Source organism: Oncorhynchus nerka, linkage group LG7 (genome assembly GCF_034236695.1).
Source record: "Oncorhynchus nerka isolate Pitt River linkage group LG7, Oner_Uvic_2.0, whole genome shotgun sequence".
Classification (NCBI taxonomy): domain Eukaryota; kingdom Metazoa; phylum Chordata; class Actinopteri; order Salmoniformes; family Salmonidae; genus Oncorhynchus; species Oncorhynchus nerka.
This window is the reverse complement of record NC_088402.1, coordinates 90166245-90185121: the sequence shown is the minus strand read 5'-3', so window position 1 is coordinate 90185121 and position 18877 is coordinate 90166245. Positions and strand designations below refer to the sequence as shown.

General features: G+C 45.1%; 2 protein-coding genes across 2 annotated transcripts in view; both read left to right on the top strand.

Moving 5' to 3' along the window:
• LOC115118518 (E3 ubiquitin-protein ligase TRIM63-like) overlaps positions 1-12433 on the top strand; it is a 53104-nt gene extending 40671 nt beyond the window's left edge. The window contains exons 7-11 of the mRNA XM_065020963.1: positions 201-223; positions 497-621; positions 794-1329; positions 6982-7117; positions 11575-12433. Coding sequence (XP_064877035.1) covers positions 201-223; positions 497-621; positions 794-1329; positions 6982-7068 — 771 coding nt within the window. The 3' untranslated portion in view covers positions 7069-7117; positions 11575-12433. The remainder of the gene's footprint in view (positions 1-200; positions 224-496; positions 622-793; positions 1330-6981; positions 7118-11574) is intronic.
• Positions 12434-15934: 3501 nt separating this feature from the next.
• Positions 15935-18877, top strand: part of LOC115118515 (tumor protein D54-like) — a 42860-nt gene continuing 39917 nt past the window's right edge. The window contains exon 1 of the mRNA XM_029647145.2: positions 15935-16205. Within this exon, the coding sequence (XP_029503005.1) occupies positions 16187-16205 (19 nt within the window). The 5' untranslated portion in view covers positions 15935-16186. The remainder of the gene's footprint in view (positions 16206-18877) is intronic.

Sequence of the window (18877 nt, the reverse complement as noted above, 5' to 3'; positions counted from 1 at the left end):
GGTTGGGGTACGTCCAGATTGTTATTGTGGGTACATGAAGACTGTGACTGAAGATGTATATTCACTCAATATTGATGGATGCAATACAATACAATACACTATTGAAAGACTTTGAAAACATATTTCATACTGGAATTGTTGTTATCTATCTTTTACGTTAATTTCTTTTAATCATTTGGTCTTTTTCCCCTTTTTCTCAGATTGCCAAAGACTTGATTGTAAAGTGAGTGAGTCTTATTTTTAATCTGGTACTGATAATAAGTAACTCATAATAAATAACTAATAAGACGTAACTAATAATTAGTAACTAATAAGAAGTACGATTTGTTAGAAGTTTGGAACGGTTTGGGACATTCTACTGATCAATACTTTGCAGTCTTTCTATTTTGTTTCCGTCTCATTCAAACTCTCGGTCTGTCCCACATTCTGTCTATCCTCTCTCTATCCTTCTCTCTGTGTTTGTGCTACCTCATTTATATCCCCATCTCCTTGCCAGGGTGAATGTGGCGTCCAGTACCTGCATCGTGGAGACCCTGGAGCCTGGTTATGAGAACATGGACCACTACAGAGTCAACTTCAACGCAGAGAAGAGGGCTCTGTACAAGTTGGACTTCATCAAAGGTACCGTGGCTGCGTCTGAACTATCATTATTTTCCCTATATAGAGCACCACTATCTTTTAGCCAGAGCCCCAGTGGCCATCAGTGTGTTCTACTGATGTTCTGTGTGGATATTCCACATCAGCAGTAAGAGAAGACACACCTAACCTGTTTTATTGTCTCTGTTCATTGTAGAGGAGGAGGAGGGAGAGGAGGTTCCTGAGGAGGCAGAATCAGAACCAGAATGTGAACCAGTTCTGGACTTAGAACCCGAGGCCGTTCTGGAACCAGCAACAGTTCATGAACCAATGGCACTGCCAGTACTGGTGCAAGAACGAGAGCCAGAATCAGTACCACAGCCAGTGCTAGAGGAAGAACTACAGACAGAACCAGTACCACAGCCAGTGCTAGTGGAAGAACTACAGACAGAACCAGAGCAGGTGCCAGTGGCAAAGCGACAGCTAGTTCCAGAACATGGGACAGTTCTAGAACCAGTAGCATTTCCAGAACATGTGACAGTTCTAGAGCCGCTGGAAGTTCTAGAACCAGAGTCAGCATCCAGTCAGGTCCTGGATGCAGAGCCTGCGTTGGAGCTGAAGACAGTGGGAGAGTGTTGGGGACTGAAGGACCCAGCAGAGCTGACAGAGGAGGTCAGGGATCAAGCAGAGGGGTATGATGCAGACCTGCAGAAAGAGGAGTTCTGTGACCAAGGGGGCTTAAATACACAACAGGTATAGTACGCTATACATGACATGTATTTCCTCGCAAATTGGAGAAAAAAAAATGTAATTGCTATATGTTATGTTACATACATGAATTAATTTCAGACATGTTATGAGAATATGAATAATAATACAGAAAAGTGAGAACAAAGGACTTAATTGTATTGTTGCCCTAACCATTTCTCTCTTTGAGAGAGACAACAGAGTAAAGAGTCAGTGTCCAGTCAGACAACAGAGTAAAGAGTCAGTGTCCAGTCAGACAACAGAGTAAAGAGTCAGTGTCCAGTCAGACAACAGAGTAAAGAGTCAGTGTCCAGTCAGACAACAGAGTAAAGAGTCAGTGTCCAGACAGACAACAGAGTAAAGAGTCAGTGTCCAGTCAGACAACAGAGTAAAGAGTCAGTGTCCAGTCAGACAACAGAGTAAAGAGTCAGTGTCCAGTCAGACAACAGAGTAAAGAGAGTCAGTGTCCAGTCAGACAACAGAGTAAAGAGTCAGTGTCCAGTCAGACAACAGAGTAAAGAGTCAGTGTCCAGTCAGACAACAGAGTAAAGAGTCAGTGTCCAGTCAGACAACAGAGTAAAGAGTCAGTGTCCAGTCAGACAACAGAGTAAAGAGTCAGTGTCCAGTCAGACAACAGAGTAAAGAGTCAGTGTCCAGTCAGACAACAGAGTAAAGAGTCAGTGTCCAGTCAGACAACAGAGTAAAGAGTCACAGTGTCCAGTCAGACAACAGAGTAAAGAGTCAGTGTCCAGTCAGACAACAGAGTAAAGAGTCAGTGTCCAGTCAGACAACAGAGTAAAGAGTCAGTGTCCAGACAGACAACAGAGTAAAGAGTCAGTGTCCAGACAGACAACAGAGTAAAGAGTCAGTGTCCAGACAGACAACAGAGTAAAGAGTCAGTGTCCAGACAGACAACAGAGTAAAGAGTCAGTGTCCAGACAGACAACAGAGTAAAGAGTCAGTGTCCAGTCAGACAACAGAGTAAAGAGTCAGTGTCCAGTCAGACAACAGAGTAAAGAGTCACAGTGTCCAGTCAGACAACAGAGTAAAGAGTCAGTGTCCAGACAGACAACAGAGTAAAGAGTCAGTGTCCAGACAGACAACAGAGTAAAGAGTCACAGTGTCCAGACAGACAACAGAGTAAAGAGTCAGTGTCCAGACAGACAACAGAGTAAAGAGTCAGTGTCCAGACAGACAACAGAGTAAAGAGTCACAGTGTCCAGACAGACAACAGAGTAAAGAGTCAGTGTCCAGACAGATAACAGAGTAAAGAGTCACAGTGTCCAGACAGACAACAGAGTAAAGAGTCAGTGTCCAGACAGACAACAGAGTAAAGAGTCACGGTGTCCAGGCAGACAACAGAGTAAAGAGTCAGTGTCCAGACAGACAATAGAGTAAAGAGTCACAGTGTCCAGACAGACAACAGAGTAAAGAGTCACAGTGTCCAGACAGACAACAGAGTAAAGAGTCAGTGTCCAGACAGACAACAGAGTAAAGAGTCAGTGTCCAGACAGACAACAGAGTAAAGAGTCACAGTGTCCAGACAGACAACAGAGTAAAGAGTCAGTGTCCAGACAGACAACAGAGTAAAGAGTCAGTGTCCAGACAGACAACAGAGTAAAGAGTCACGGTGTCCAGGCAGACAACAGAGTAAAGAGTCACGGTGTCCAGACAGACAACAGAGTAAAGAGTCACAGTGTCCAGACAGACAACAGAGTAAAGAGTCACAGTGTCCAGACAGACAACAGAGTAAAGAGTCACAGTGTCCAGACAGACAGCAGAGTAAAGAGTCAATGTCCAGTCAGACAACAGAGTAAAGAGTCAGTGTCCAGATAGACAACAGAGTAAAGAGTCAATGTCCAGGCAGACAACAGACTGTCTTGTTTTAAATGTCCCATCTGTGTCCCAAATGGCACCCAGGCCTATTCCGTTATTTAGTGCACTACTTTTGGTCAGAGACGGGTTCTTAGTTGTAGTGCACTACATAGGGAATAGGAGCCCGTACACAAGAATCCCTCAGGGCCAGATTCAAAGCCGGAGCTGTGTCAGGAGGAACACGAGGTGACATGGAGCTCCAGGACCAGCAGGCTGAGGCCAGTGAGACACGAGACTCTACCCCAGCTGGTACAACCATGGCTGGACAGTGGTTAGCCCTAAAGAGGGTTGGTCCCGAGAGGCACTTGAAGTACCTGGGGCTGGGAGAAGGAGCATCTTCCCTCTAGCTAGGGAGTCCCAGCCTCTACTCCAACCCCAGACTCTACTCCAAGCCCCAGCCTCTACTCCAGCCCCAGCCTCTACCACAACCCCAGCCTCTACTCCAACCCCAGACTCTACTCTAACCCCTGCCCCAGTCTCTACTCCAACCCCAGTCTCTACTCCAACCCCAGCCTCAGGCTCTACTCCAACCCCAGCCTCTACTCCAACCCCAGACTCTACTCCAACCCCAGCCTCTACTCCAACCCCAGCCTCAGTCTCTACTCCAACCCCAGCCTCAGTCTCTACTCCAACCCCAGTCTCTACTCCAACCCCAGCCTCTACTCCAACCCCAGCCTCAGTCTCTACTCCAACCCCAGTCTCTACTCCAACCCCAGTTTCTACTCCAACCCCAGCTCCATCCTCTACTCCAACCCCAGTCTCTACTACAACCCCAGTATCTACTCCAACCCCAGTCTCTACTCCAACCCCAGTCTCTACTCCAACCCCAGTCTCTACTCCAACCCCAGTTTCTACTCCAATCCCAGCCCCATCCTCTACTCCAACCCCAGTCTCTACTCCAAGCCCAACCCCAGTCTCTACTCCAACCCCAGCCTCTACTCCAAGCCCCAGCCTCTACTCCAATCCCAGCCCCAGCCTCTACCACAACCCCAGCCTCTACTCCAACCCCAGACTCTACTCTAACCCCTGCCCCAGTCTCTACTCCAACCCCAGTCTCTACTCCAACCCCAGCCTCAGTCTCTACTCCAACCCCAGACTCTACTCCAACCCCAGCCTCTACTCCAACCCCAGCCTCAGTCTCTACTCCAACCCCAGCCTCAGGCTCTACTCCAACCCCAGTCTCTACTCCAACCCCAGCCTCTACTCCAACCCCAGCCTCAGTCTCTACTCCAACCCCAGTCTCTACTCCAACCCCAGTTTCTACTCCAACCCCAGCTCCATCCTCTACTCCAACCCCAGTCTCTACTACAACCCCAGTATCTACTCCAACCCCAGTCTCTACTCCAACCCCAGTCTCTACTCCAACCCCAGTTTCTACTCCAATCCCAGCCCCATCCTCTACTCCAACCCCAGTCTCTACTCCAACCCCAACCCCAGTCTCTACTCCAACCCCAGCCTCTACTCCAACCCCAGCCTCTACTCCAACCCCTGCCCCAGCCTCTACTCCTACCCCAGTCTCTACTCCAACCCCTGCCTCAGCCACAGCCTCTACTCCAGCCCCAGACTCAACTCCAACCCCAGCCTCTACTCCAATCTCAGCCCCAGGCTCTACTCCAGCCTCTGCCCCAGTCTCTACTCCAACCCCAGCCTCTACTCCAACCCCAATACCAGTCTCTACTTCAACCCCAGCCCCAGCCTCTACTCCAACCCCAGCCTCTACTCCAACCCAATACCAGACTCTACTCCAGCCCCAGCCTCTACTCCAACCCCAATACCAGCCTCTACTCCAGCCCCAGTCTCTACTCCAACCCCAACCCCAGCCTCTACTCCAACCCCTGCCCCAGCCTCTACTCCAACCCCAGCCTATACTCCAACCCCAATACCAGACTCTACTCCAGCCCCAGCCTCTACTCCAACCCCAATCCCAGCCTCTACTCCAACCCCTGCCCCAGCCTCTGCTCCAACCCCAGCCTATACTCCAACCCCAATACCAGACTCTACTCCAGCCCCAGTCTCTACTCCAACCCCAGCCTCTACTCCAACCCCAGCCCCAGCCTCTACTCCAACCCCAGCCCCAGCCTCTACTCCAACCCCCGCCCCAGGCTCTACTCCAACTTCAAGCCCAGGCTCGACCACCCCAGTATCCCCCTACCCCAGTATCCCCCTATCTTGCCCCAACCCAGACCTCTGTGGATGTGTACCAGCCCTGTCCAGAGCAGGCAGGTATTGGGAGGCTTCATGGAGGAGGACGCCCGTGGGTTTGTGTCCTTGGTTGGGCTGGGGGAGAGAGCTGCAACCAGGGGGGGTATGGCCCCCACCTCCACACCAACTCAACCATGATAACCAATCACAAACCACCAGCTCCACATCCACCTCTTCCTCACCCAGTCAGTCCTCCAGTCAACATGGTCGTCACTGCCTCCACTCTGTCACCTGTGTTTCTGATAGCTTTGACCCCGTGTTGTCAATGGTCCCCTGTGTTGTGAATGGCCCCCTGTGTTGTGAATGGTCCCTCTGTGTTGTGAATGGCCCCCTGTGTTGTGAATGGTCCCCTGTGTTGTGAATGGCCCCCTGTGTTGTGAATGGCCCCCTGTGTTGTGAATGGCCCCCTGTGTTGTGAATGGCCCCCTGTGTTGTGAATGGTCCCCTGTGTTGTGAATGGTCCCCTGTGTTGTGAATGGCCCCCTGTGTTGTGAATGGCCCCTGTGTTGTGAATGGTCCCTGTGTTGTGAATGGTCCCTGTGTTGTGAATGGTCCCTGTGTTGTGAATGGTCCCTGTGTTGTGAATGGTCCCTGTGTTGTGAATGGCCCCCTGTGTTGTGAATGGTCCCCCGTGTTGTGAATGGCCCCTGTGTTGTGAATGGTCCCTGTGTTGTGAATGGCCCCTGTGTTGTGAATGGTCCCTGTGTTGTGAATGGTCCCTGTGTTGTGAATGGCCCCCTGTGTTGTGAATGGCCCCCTGTGTTGTGAATGGTCCCTCTGTGTTGTGAATGGCCCCCTGTGTTGTGAATGGTCCCCTGTGTTGTGAATGGTCCCCTGTGTTGTGAATGGCCCCCTGTGTTGTGAATGGCCCCCTGTGTTGTGAATGGCCCCCTGTGTTGTGAATGGCCCCCTGTGTTGTGAATGGTCCCCTGTGTTGTGAATGGCCCCTGTGTTGTGAATGGTCCCTGTGTTGTGAATGGTCCCTGTGTTGTGAATGGTCCCTGTGTTGTGAATGGTCCCTGTGTTGTGAATGGCCCCCTGTGTTGTGAATGGTCCCCCGTGTTGTGAATGGCCCCTGTGTTGTGAATGGTCCCTGTGTTGTGAATGGCCCCTGTGTTGTGAATGGTCCCTGTGTTGTGAATGGCCCCCTGTGTTGTGAATGGCCCCCTGTGTTGTGAATGGTCCCTCTGTGTTGTGAATGGCCCCCTGTGTTGTGAATGGTCCCCTGTGTTGTGAATGGCCCCCTGTGTTGTGAATGGCCCCCTGTGTTGTGAATGGTCCCCTGTGTTGTGAATGGTCCCCTGTGTTGTGAATGGCCCCCTGTGTTGTGAATGGCCCCTGTGTTGTGAATGGTCCCTGTGTTGTGAATGGTCCCCTGTGTTGTGAATGGTCCCTGTGTTGTGAATGGTCCCCTGTGTTGTAAATGGTCCCCTGTGTTGTGAATGGTCCCCTGTGTTGTAAATGGTCCTTCCAACCCCACTGCACTTCTGTCATTGTCAGTCTTTTTCCTCAATTTTGTATAATTTTCTACCCTTTTCTTTCATAATTTCCATCTCTCCATCCATCTCTCTCTCCCTATAGGCTGTCACACTCTTCTTCTTCATCCTGGCTCTGGTGATCATGCTCCAGACTGTGTGGGCCCACATCAAGAACCTTTCTTTTATATAGCAGAGAACAGCAGCAGGATTCACACTACAACCCGGTTGATAATACTAAGGTACTGGTCTGGTGTAGCACGGAGGGGCGACTAGGTAGGTTATTCAGTTTAGGAGGTGCTTACCTGGGATCAGTTTTGGTATTTTGGATAATAATGAATAAGATGCTCTGATTATCTGGACCTGATCCAAGATCATCACTCCTATTCTAGGACACTGTATGAATAACTATCGTCACATCATGTCCCTGGGAGGTTCGGGGATGTTTGGGGATGTTCGGGGATGTTTGGGGATGTTCGGGGATGTTTGGGGATGTTCGGGGATGTTGGCGATGGGTATTTCTTCTGGGAAAGAAAGAAATACAATTGGTCCAGGAGTTGTATCTGCGAATATTGACCGTTTAGCATGGAACTGAGGAAAAATTGACAGGCAATCCTTTACAATTAAAGGCTTGGAATCATCGTTTTGTGGTCAACAAACTGATGTTTTTAGTGGCTGTTTGACTTGCAATCTGAACTAGATGTTTCTACCTGCAGATGGCAATCATGGTTTGTCTTTCTAAGATGAGAAGTATTTTTGCTGCAGCAAGGCTTTTAGTATAGGCTGTGACCACTTGCAATGTCGATCCGATGTATTTTGATGACGTCGTCAGATTTGTTTTGTTTTCTCTTGTCTTGGTTACCATCTGACTGAGGAAACAAAAAGCAAAGCAGCGGGTCTTTCAGCGAGAGAGAAGTTTCATGATACTCCCTCCACTTGGTATCCACCTCTTCTAGGGTCTAACCCCTTCGGTCGGGACCACAGGAACGGGAGAGGAGGGATGGGAGCAGAGCGTTGACGCACATTTTAGCCCCCCAACAGCCCTACTAATGCTGCCACCTTGTGGCTATAGAGTGGCATGACAGGCAGTCAGTCTGGTGGGTGGCTGCTGGCGCTGGTAGGAATGTAATGGAGGACCATATTTGTGTCATGTTGTTTTGTGAGAAGAATCCCACTCAAAACCTAATCAAAATCAAATAAAACATATAATGGTGCATTCTGGTCTAGTATGTCTTCACAGTTGAGTTGCTGCCGCTATCTCGTAACTATGGTTCCCATTTGGTCCAAGTCCCCAACCCTCTTCTATTATAAATGGTTCCCTTATGGTCCAAGTCCCCAACCCTCTTCTATTATCTATGGTTCCCTTATGGTCCAAGTCCCCAACCCTATTCTATTATCTATGGTTCCCTTATGGTCCAAGTCCCCAACCCTCTTCTATTATCTATGGTTCCCTTATGGGATAAGTCCCCAACCCTATTCTATTATCTATGGTTCCCTTATGGTCCAAGTCCCCAACCCTCTTCTATTATCTATGGTTCCCTTATGGGATAAGTCCCCAACCCTCTTCTATTGTCTATGGTTCCCTTAAGGTCCAAGTCCCCAACCGTCTTCTATTATCTATGGTTCCCTTATGGTCCAAGTCCCCAACCCTCTTCTATTATCTATGGTTCCCTTATGGTCCAAGACCCCAACCCTCTTCTATTATCTATGGTTCCCTTATGGTCCAAGTCCCCAACCCTCTTCTATTATCTATGGTTCCCTTATGGTCCAAGTCCCCAACCCTCTTCTATTATCTATGGTTCCCTTATGGTCCAAGACCCCAACCCTCTTCTATTATCTATGGTTCCCTTATGGTCCAAGTCCCCAACCCTCTTCTATTATCTATGGTTCCCTTATGGTCCAAGTCCCCAACCCTCTTCTATTATCTATGGTTCCCTTATGGTCCAAGTCCCCAACCCTCTTCTATTATCTATGGTTCCCTTATGGTCCAAGTCCCCAACCCTCTTCTGTTATCTCAGCCCAACTGGAAGCTTGTGGTCAAGGACTTGTGATGCTGTCTTGTGCTCTCACAAAAACTTTTTAGCATTCACTTATGCTCGTCTATTGAATCATGACGCTCCTTGCTGCATGAAATTGGTTTGACATCATGATTAACTTTCTTTGTTATCGACACATTTATTTATTTTATGTATCCTTCATTTAACGAGGCCAAGTCCGTTAAGAACGACTTCTTATTTACAATATTTACCTACCAAAAGACAAAAGGCCTCCTGCGGCGACGGAGGCCTGGGATTTAAATAAATAAATATAGGACAAAACACACATCACAACAAGAGAGACAACACAACACTACATAAAGAGAGACACCACAACACTACATAAAGAGAGACAACATAACACTACATAAAGAGAGACAACACAACACTACATATAGAGAGACAACACTACATAAAGAGAGACACCACAACACTACATAAAGAGAGACAACACAACACTACATATAGAGAGACAACACTACATAAAGAGAGACAACACAACACTACATAAAGAGAGACAACACAACACTACATAAAGAGAGACACCACAACACTACATAAAGAGAGACAACACAACACTACATAAAGAGAGACAACACTACACTACATAAAGAGAGACCTAAAGACAACAACATAGCAAGGCAGTAACATATGACAACACTACATAAAGAGAGACAACACAACACTACATAAAGAGAGACAACACAACACTACATAAAGAGAGATAACACAACACTACATAAAGAGAGACAACACAACACTACATAAAGAGAGACACCACAACACTACATAAAGAGAGACAACACAACACTACATATAGAGAGACACCACAACACTACATAAAGAGAGACACCACAACACTACATAAAGAGAGACAACACAACACTACATATAGAGAGACACCACAACACTACATAAAGAGAGACAACACAACACTACATAAAGAGAGACAACACAACACTACATAAAGAGAGACAACACAACACTACATAAAGAGAGACAACACAACACTACATATAGAGAGACACCACAACACTACATAAAGAGAGACAACACAACACTACATAAAGAGAGACCTAAAGACAACAACATAGCAAGGCAGTAACATATGACAACACAGCATGGTAGCAACAAAACATGGTACAAACATTATTGGGCACAGACAACAGCACAAAGGGCAAGAAGGTAGAGACAACAATCCATCACACAAAGCAGCCACAACTGTCAATAAGAGTGTCTGTCCATGATTGAGTCTATGAATGAAGAGATTGAGATAAAACTGTACAGTTTGAGTGTTTGTTGCAGCTCGTTTCAGTCACTAGCTCCAGCGAACTAAAGAGGAGCGACCCAGGCATGTGTGTGCTTTGGGGACCTTTAACAGAACGTGATTGGCAGAACGGGTGTTGTATGTGGAGGATGAGGGCTGCAGTAGATATCTCAGATAGGAGGGAGTGAGGCCTAAGAGGGTTTTATAAATAAGCATCAACCAGTGGGTCTTGAGACGGGTATACAAAGACGATCAGTTTACAAAGGAGTATAGAGTGCAGTGATGTGTCCTATAAGGAGCATTGGTGGCAAATAAGATGGCCGAATGGTAAAGAACATCTAGTCGCTCGAGAGCACTCTTACCTGTCGATCTATAAATTATGTCTCCGTAATCTAGCATGAGTAGGATGGTCATCTGAATTAGGGTTAGTTTGGCAGCTGGGGTGGAAGAGGAGCGATTACGATAGAGGAAACCAAGTCTAGATTGAACTTTTCCCTGCGGCTTTGACATGTGCTGAGAGAAGGACAGTGTACCGTCTAGCCATACTCCCAAGTACTTGTATGAGGTGACTACCTCAAGCTCTAAACCCTCAGAGGTAGCAATAACACCTGTGGGGAGAGGGGCAAACTTCTTACCAAACCACATGACCATTGTTTTGGAGGTGTTCAACAAGGTTGAGGGTAGAGAAAGCTTGTGGACACTAAGAAAGCTTTGTCGAAGTGCATTTAACACAAAATCCGGGGAGGGGCCAGCTGAGCATGAGACTGTATCGTCTGCATATACATGGAGGAGAGAGCTTCCTACTGCCTGAGCTATGTTGTTGATGTAAATTGAGAAGAGCGTGGGGCCTAGGATCGAGCCTTGGGGGTGCTCCCTTGGTGACAGGTAGCAGCTGAGACAGCAGATTTTCTAACTTTATACACTGCACTCTTTGAGAGAGGTAGTTAGCAAACCAGACCAAAGGCCCCTCAGAGACACTAATACTCCTTAGCCGGCCCACAAGAATGGAATGGTCTACCGTATCAAAAGCTTCGGCCAAGTCAATAAAAATAGCAGCACAATATTGCTTAGAATCAAGGGCAATGGTGACATCATTGAGGACCTTTATGGTTGCAGTGACACATCCATAACCTGAGCAGAAACCAGATTGCATACCAGAGATAATACTATAGACATCAAGAAAGCCAGTCAGTTGATTATTGACAAGTTTTTCCAACAAAACTTGAACGATTCCATGTAATCATCTCTCTGTGTCTCCATATAATGCATTCTTGGTGTGCTCTCTTGAATAGCCTACGTGGCCTTCTCAGTAGCTTATTGGCCTAAACAGATGAGGCTTCCTTATCTGTAGTACCTTGCATTTGAAGGCATCTGTCCATCTCCTTTCTCTGTCCAGATTGAGCCTTGGCCAGAGAACCCCACACCACAGGCAGGTGGTCCCTCCTCCCACTCCTCCCCCTCCTCTCCTTCCTCCAATGAGACCCCTCGTCTCAGCTTCTCTTCCTCCTGGCTCAACACTCTCTCTAAGAAGAAGAAATGAAGAAGAGATTGTCTGTACCACCGAGGGCCTGTCTGAACCATCATGGTTACAGAGGGCCTGTCTGAACCATCATGGCTACTGAGGGCCTGTCTGAACCATCATGGCTACTGAGGGCCTGTCTGAACCATCATGGCTACTGAGGGCCTGTCTGAACCATCATGGCTACTGAGGGCCTGTCTGAACCATCATGGCTACTGAGGGCCTGTCTGAACCATCATGGCTACTGAGGGGACAGGCCAGACAGAGACAAGGCCAAGATGGTTGAAATGTCAATGATGTCAAATTCTTCTAATTAAATTATTTTTAACGTCAAGAGCCGAGAGCTGAACGTGTTTTCCCAGGCACACAGAGAAAAGCATACTCAATATTCACCGACCATTTTGCAGGTCTTAAATCTGGTACGTACTGTAAGTTATTGTGCTCATGTACAGTATGTGTTTGGGTAGATACGATTAAATATATCTTATTATCATGTGATGCATGAAGGGTCTAGCCAGTGTGTGTGTTATCTGTTGGGAAATTGTCTTTAGCATATCTAGTTTTGTTGTTCTGGCGTTGCATCGATGCATGATAAGTTGTCATTTTCACTCTACTTGTTAATCCCTGTATACAGAAATGATTCACATGACTTTTTCCACATTTTGTTGTGCTACAGCTTGAATTTTAAATGGATTCAATTGCAAAAAAAAAAAATTTGGGGGGGGGGGGGGGGTCACTGTCCTACACACAATACCACATAATGTCAAAGTGGAATTGTGTTTTTAGACATTTTTACAAATGAATTAAAAATGAAAAGTTGAAATGTCTTAAGTGGATAAGTATTCAACCCCTTTGTTATGGCTAAATTCAACAGTACAAGTTCAGGAGAACACGTTCCCTTAACAAGTCACATAATAAGTTGCATGGACTCACTCTGTGTGCAACAATAGTGTTTAATATGATTTTTGAATGACTATCTTGTCTCTGTACCCCCACACATACAATTATCTGTAAGGTCCCTCAGTCGAACAGAGATAAAATTAGAGCCTGCAGGACTTGCTTTTTGGAGTGTGGTGTCAAAGAAATCAGAGCATCTCTTTATTACAGATAGACCTCTCCCCATCTTTACAACCATTGAATCTACATTTTTGACCATGACAGTTTACAATCTAAGGTAACGCCAAGTCATTTTAGTCTCAACTTGTTCATCAGCCACACCATTCACTACCAGATTCTGCTGAAGTCTAAAACCACCCATTCCGAAACAAACTGCAACTATTTGTTAAGAGTTTCAGTGACTTCATTAGCTGTGGTTACTGATGCGTATATGATTGAATCATCAGCATACATGGACACACATGCTTTGTTTAATGCCAGTGGCAGGTGATTGGTAAAAATAGAAAAGAGTAGAGGGCCTAGAGAGCTGCCCTGCGGTACACCACTCTCTACATGTTTGACATTAGAGAAGCTTCCATTAAAGAAAAACCTTTGAGTTCTATTAGATAGATAGCTCTATATCCACGATATGGGAGACATGTTTTTTCAACAAAAGGTTATGTTCAATAATATCAAAGGCTGCACTGAAATCTAACAGTACAGCTCCCACAAACTTCTTATCAATTTCTTTCAACCAATCATCAGTCATATGTGTTAGCGCAGTGCATGTTGAGTGCCCTTCTCTATCAGCAAGCTGAAAATCTGTTGTTAATTTGTTTACAGAGAAATAGCATTGCATTTGTTTTCCAACAGTTTGCTAAGAGCTTTACCGCTCTTGGGTAGTGGAATTACTTTGGCTTCCCTCCAGGCCTGAGGACAAAAACTTTCCTCTAGGCTCAGATTAAAAATATGACAGATAGGAGTGGCTACAGAGTCAGCTACCATCCTCACTAAATTGTCAATGCGGTTTGCCATTATTGATCGATAACAATTTTTCCACTTCTCCCACACTAAGTTAAATCTACTTGAAAATCTATGGCAAGACCTGAATACTATCAATGATCAAGAACCAATTTGACAGAACTTGAAGAATTTTGAAAAGAATAATGGGAAAATGTTGCAAAATCCAGATGTAGAAAGCTCTTAGAGACTTACCCAGAAAGACTCACAGCTGTAATCACTCTTAGAGATTTACCCAGAAAGACTCACAGCTGTAATCGCTACCAAAGTCGCTTCTGCAAAGTATTGACTCAGGGTTGTGAATACTTACAGTGCATTCGGAGAGTATTCAGACCCCTTCACTTTTTCCACATTTTGTTATATTACAGCTTTATTCTAAAATGGATTGAATACTTTTTCCCTGCTCAATCTACACACAATACCCCATAATGACAAAGTGAAAACAGGTTTTTAGAAATGTTTGCACATTTATTAACAATAAAAATCAAAAATACCTTATTCACATAAGTAATTCAGACCCTTTGCTATGAGACTCGAAATTGAGGTGTATTCAGGTGCATCCTGTTTCCATTGATCATCCTTGAGATGTTTCTACAACTTGATTGGAGACCACCTGTGGTAAATTCAATTGATTGGACATGATTTGGAAAGGCACACACCTGGCCATATAAGGTCCCACAGTTGACAGCACATGTCAGAGCAAAAACCAAGCCATGAGGTCGAAGGAATTGTCCGTAGAGCTCCGAGACAGGATTGTGTCGAGGCACAGATCTGGGGAAGGGTACCAAAAAATGCCTGTATCATTGAAGTCCCCAAAAACACAGTGGCCTCCATCATTCTTAAATGGAAGAAGTTTGGAACCACCAAGATACTTCCTAGAGCTGGCCGCAAGGCCAAACTGAGCAATCGGGGGAGAAGGGCCTTGGTCAGGGAGGTGATCAAGAACCCAATGGTCACTCTGACAGAGCTTTAGAGTTCCTCTGTGGAGCTAGAAGGACAACCATCTCTGCAGCACTCCACCAAGCAGACCTTTATGGTAGAGTGGCCAGACGGAAGCCACTCCTCAGTAAAAGGCACATGACAGCCTGCTTGTAGTTTGCCAAAAGGCACCTAAAGGACTCTCAGACCATGAGAAACAAGATTCTCTGATTTGATGAAACCAAGATTGAACTCTTTTGCTTCAATGTCAAGCGTCACATCTGGAGGAAACCTGATACCATCCCTACAGTGAATCATGGTGGTGGCAGCATCATGCTGTGGGGATGTTTTTCAGCGGCAGGGACTGGGAGACTAGTCAGGATCGAGGGAAAGATGAACGGAGCAAAGTACAGAGAGATCCTTGATGAAATCCTGAGTGCTCAGGAGCAGGTTATCAGACTGGGGAGAAGGTTCACCTTCCAACAGGACAACGACCCTAAGCACAGCCAAGACAACGCAGGAGTGGCTTTGTGATATGTCTCTGAATGTCCTTGAGTGGCCCAGCCAGAGACTGGACTTGAACCCGATCAACCAACTCTGGAGAGACCTGAAAATAGCTGTGCAGCAACACTCCCTGTCCAACCTGACAGAGCTTGAGAGGATCTGCAGAGAAGAATGGGAGAAACTCCCCAAATACAGGTCTGTCAAGCTTGTATCGTCATACCCTAAAAAACTATGCTGTAATCGCTGCCAAAGGTGCTTCAATAAAGTACTGAGTAAAGGGTCTGAATACTTATGTAAGTGTGCTATTTATGTATTAAAAATAAATTAATTTTGTTGATGAGGGTTTAAAAACTATTTCATCAGTTTAAGAACAAGTTTGTCATGTAACAAAATGTGGAAAAGGTCAAGGGGTCTGAATACTTTCCGAAGGCACTGTTTATATATATATAAACATTCATACTCTGGACTCTGACATTGCTGGTCCTAATATTTATATATTTCTTAATTCCATTATTTTACTTTTATAGTTGTGTGTATTGTTGTAAATTGTTAGATATTACTGCACTGTTGGAGCTCAGAACACAAGCATTTCGCTACACCCGCAATAACATCTGGTAAGTATGCGCATGCGACCAATAAAACATTTGAATAGGATAAAAAGAAGGTGGGAAAAAAGGGGGTTCCACTAGTTACCACAGCCACAAAGTAAAATTTGTCTCGAAAATAATAAAAATATTAAAACAAAAAATAAGCTATTTGGTCTTAATTGTAGGTTTAAGTTTTGGCATAATGTTAGCAGTGTGATTAAAGTTATGGTTAGGTTTAAAATCAAATTTTAACAGAAAATAAATTGTATAAATGGGCGGGGTTTATGACGTTACGTCCGTGTGACGAGCGGGGCAAGGTGACGCCTTGAAAAACGTCATCAACAGACGCCGGAAAAGGCGCAACCTGAGAGTTCATCATCGAGCTGAGGTGGCTTTATTATTGGAGCGAGTATTACCTGTTCGTATCTGTGTTCCTCGACGAATGAGGTTGTTGTTGAGTAACTGTCACGCCACAGGTTTCGTTTGATTGAGTGGACGGCACTGCTAGCTAGTTAGCCACCACCCTTTTCTAGCTAACGTCGTTCTCGCTTTAAGGCGCTCAAACACTCCGCTCATTCGACGCCATGGACCCCGTTGGTCAAGGTAACGTAAATTACTGACACTATTGTTGTTGAATTTAAGACCCATTTGCCAGCTGGCCGTTGATTTAGGGGGAAGTTATTACGAATTCCTGTTCATGATTGTGCATTGGATATGAACGACGGCAACAACAGCCGTTCTTCTGGAAATGTCATAGGAAGGGGAACGGAGGGCAGAGATCGAGTTACTGTGATTTAAATATCTTTGTTAATCATATTAGTTTCGTCCCTTATCAATGATCTCTTTTAATGTTTTTATAGTTACGCGATTATTCAATTGGCTTCTTTTTTTAAAAAATCGCTCGTAGCCTTTGTTTACAAAAAAAAAAGATGCTTGATAGTTAACGTAAATGGCTAGACAAGAACGCAGCCAGGATGGTTGGTTAACTAGTTTGTTAGCTTGCCAGCTGATATGGTTCAATTGAGTGACACACCTTGGCTATGTTCCCAATGACCAACAAGGCAACAGTGAACATGTCATACCCCACGAAAGATGTAGCGGCCATTGAGTTATAGCGTGTGACACGTTTTCAGTTGTGACCACAGATCTATTATGTTGACCAGAGATACTCAAGTGTCTCCTCTAATGGAAAATAAATGTATTTAAAAAAAAAAATGAAAGCCAGTTAGCCTGTGTGTACCAGTAGCATATACTCTATACGCCACCTGCTGGAGAAGACGTATTTTGGGCCAAGTTATCCCTCTCGCCTTGCATTTTCCTCTCTGTCTGACTAACAAATTTCATTGAATTATTATTAGCACCCGCCTTGGGTCAATCAGTGTAATTTTGTTAAATGCCGGCTCTCTATGGCAAGACGCAACAATCGCCCAAGTTTCTTCAAAATCGGGCCAGTGTTGCGATTGGGGGGGGGGGGGTATGCCAGGGCGGTGGCATTTAGCCTAACTATCGAATTGTTTGATTAGCTAACGTTACATAATGTTAGTTTAGATGCATTTCCCTCTAAGGCATCCGTAGGTTCAGTTTGCAGGCGGAGTTTCGTTTTTATTTGGTAGCTACAACATTGTCCCCATCAGTTGACTCTTGTAATAATGTCAATTCTGGAAAAAGCTTACGTGTACAACAGCGGTCCTTCCACGGGGATGCTGAAATACAAACCATCGCACTGAGACCGAGAAATAGAAATGGGGGATTTGGCGGTTGTATTCCATACGTTATTTTTTAATTAAAAGTAGGTTTTTTGAGCAGAAGCACCACAGTTGTCCAGGACAAACAGGCACATGTAAGCGTTTTCATAATCAACTTTTTATTTTTATTTTTTAAGTATTGTTTCTAGCAAATCACGCAACCAGTTATCCATACTGAACTCCGCATTGGTATAAGATAAGTGTTGAGCGTTTGCTCAGCTAGTTTGCTCCTAGCAAAGCTAGGCGAAGATACCGGCTGTGCGGGCAAACTCTTTTAAAGGCCTTCAATTTAAATTTTAAAAAGCGGCAATATGACTGTCTCCCTACGGTAGCAGCGACCTGGCCAGAAACGATTCCTCAACATAGCCCGAATTAATCCAAGACAAATCAAGAAAGCGGTCATTCATTCTGACTTTTTTCCGAAGAGATCTTAATCGCGCAATTTTACATCTCACTAAGATGTTTGGTGCAATATTTCACAAGTGACAAAATGTGCATGAAAACTAGTCGTCTCTCATTGAATGAAAAGGACCGCTTAATGTTCCCACTCCTACTAGGAGTAGTGCTGTTGACCAACCCAAGACGAAGGGGTGTGAACTTAACTTCTACCGGATATTTTCATATTAGTCACATGAAACCGCGCACACGTGCACATTTTGAGAACGGTGTGTAGCCTACAGCGACGTGCTTACTGTTGATCTTGTAATATGAAGAAATTAAAATATTAACTCTAAACGGTCTGAGCGGTTGCATCGGTCTCATTGCTTAATTTTAACATTTAAATTCTGTGCGGTGGGTGTATGAATTTTGCATATGTCGTCTCAGAGTCTTTTCCGAACCGTAGACCCAAGGACGATGGGGCTCTTAATTAGATCCCCCAGAGGCAGGTATTTTATAAGGACATTTACACATTTGGGTATCATTGTAATGTTGCAATATTTCATAGGCTACCAAGGGTTGCCAATCATCCTCCAGGAGAGCCTTAAAGGGGCAGTGTTGTATTTTGACATTGGCTTGAATATGCGAAGAAGTCAATAGCCTAAATTTGTCTGATTCTCTTTGGTGAATAATTTTGTGATTCTTTGTATAATAGAATGATGTAAAACAATGTGTTTACAGACCTTTTTGTTGTTGGGTCAAGTTTAAATATAATGTATTTAACTCTTAACTAGGCAAGTCAGTTAAGAACAAATTCTTATTTTACAATGACAGCCTACCCCGGCCAAACCCTCCCCTAACGACGCCAATTGTGCACTGCCCTATGGGACTCATGATCACGGCCGGTTGTGATTACAGCCCAGGATCGAACCAGGGTCTGTAGTGAAGCCTCTAGCACTGAGTAAAAATATCTATCTTGTCTGAAGGGGAAGTGGAGAAAAAAAGAAAATATGCTAATTTTCCCAACAGTGGTGTGTTTCCACCAAACAGACTTGTTGTGGATAAAAATCTGTGTGCAGATGTCGTGCACACAATGACCTTTAGATGTTTATTCTGTACAATGTTTCCATCGCATTTTCAACTCTACCGAGA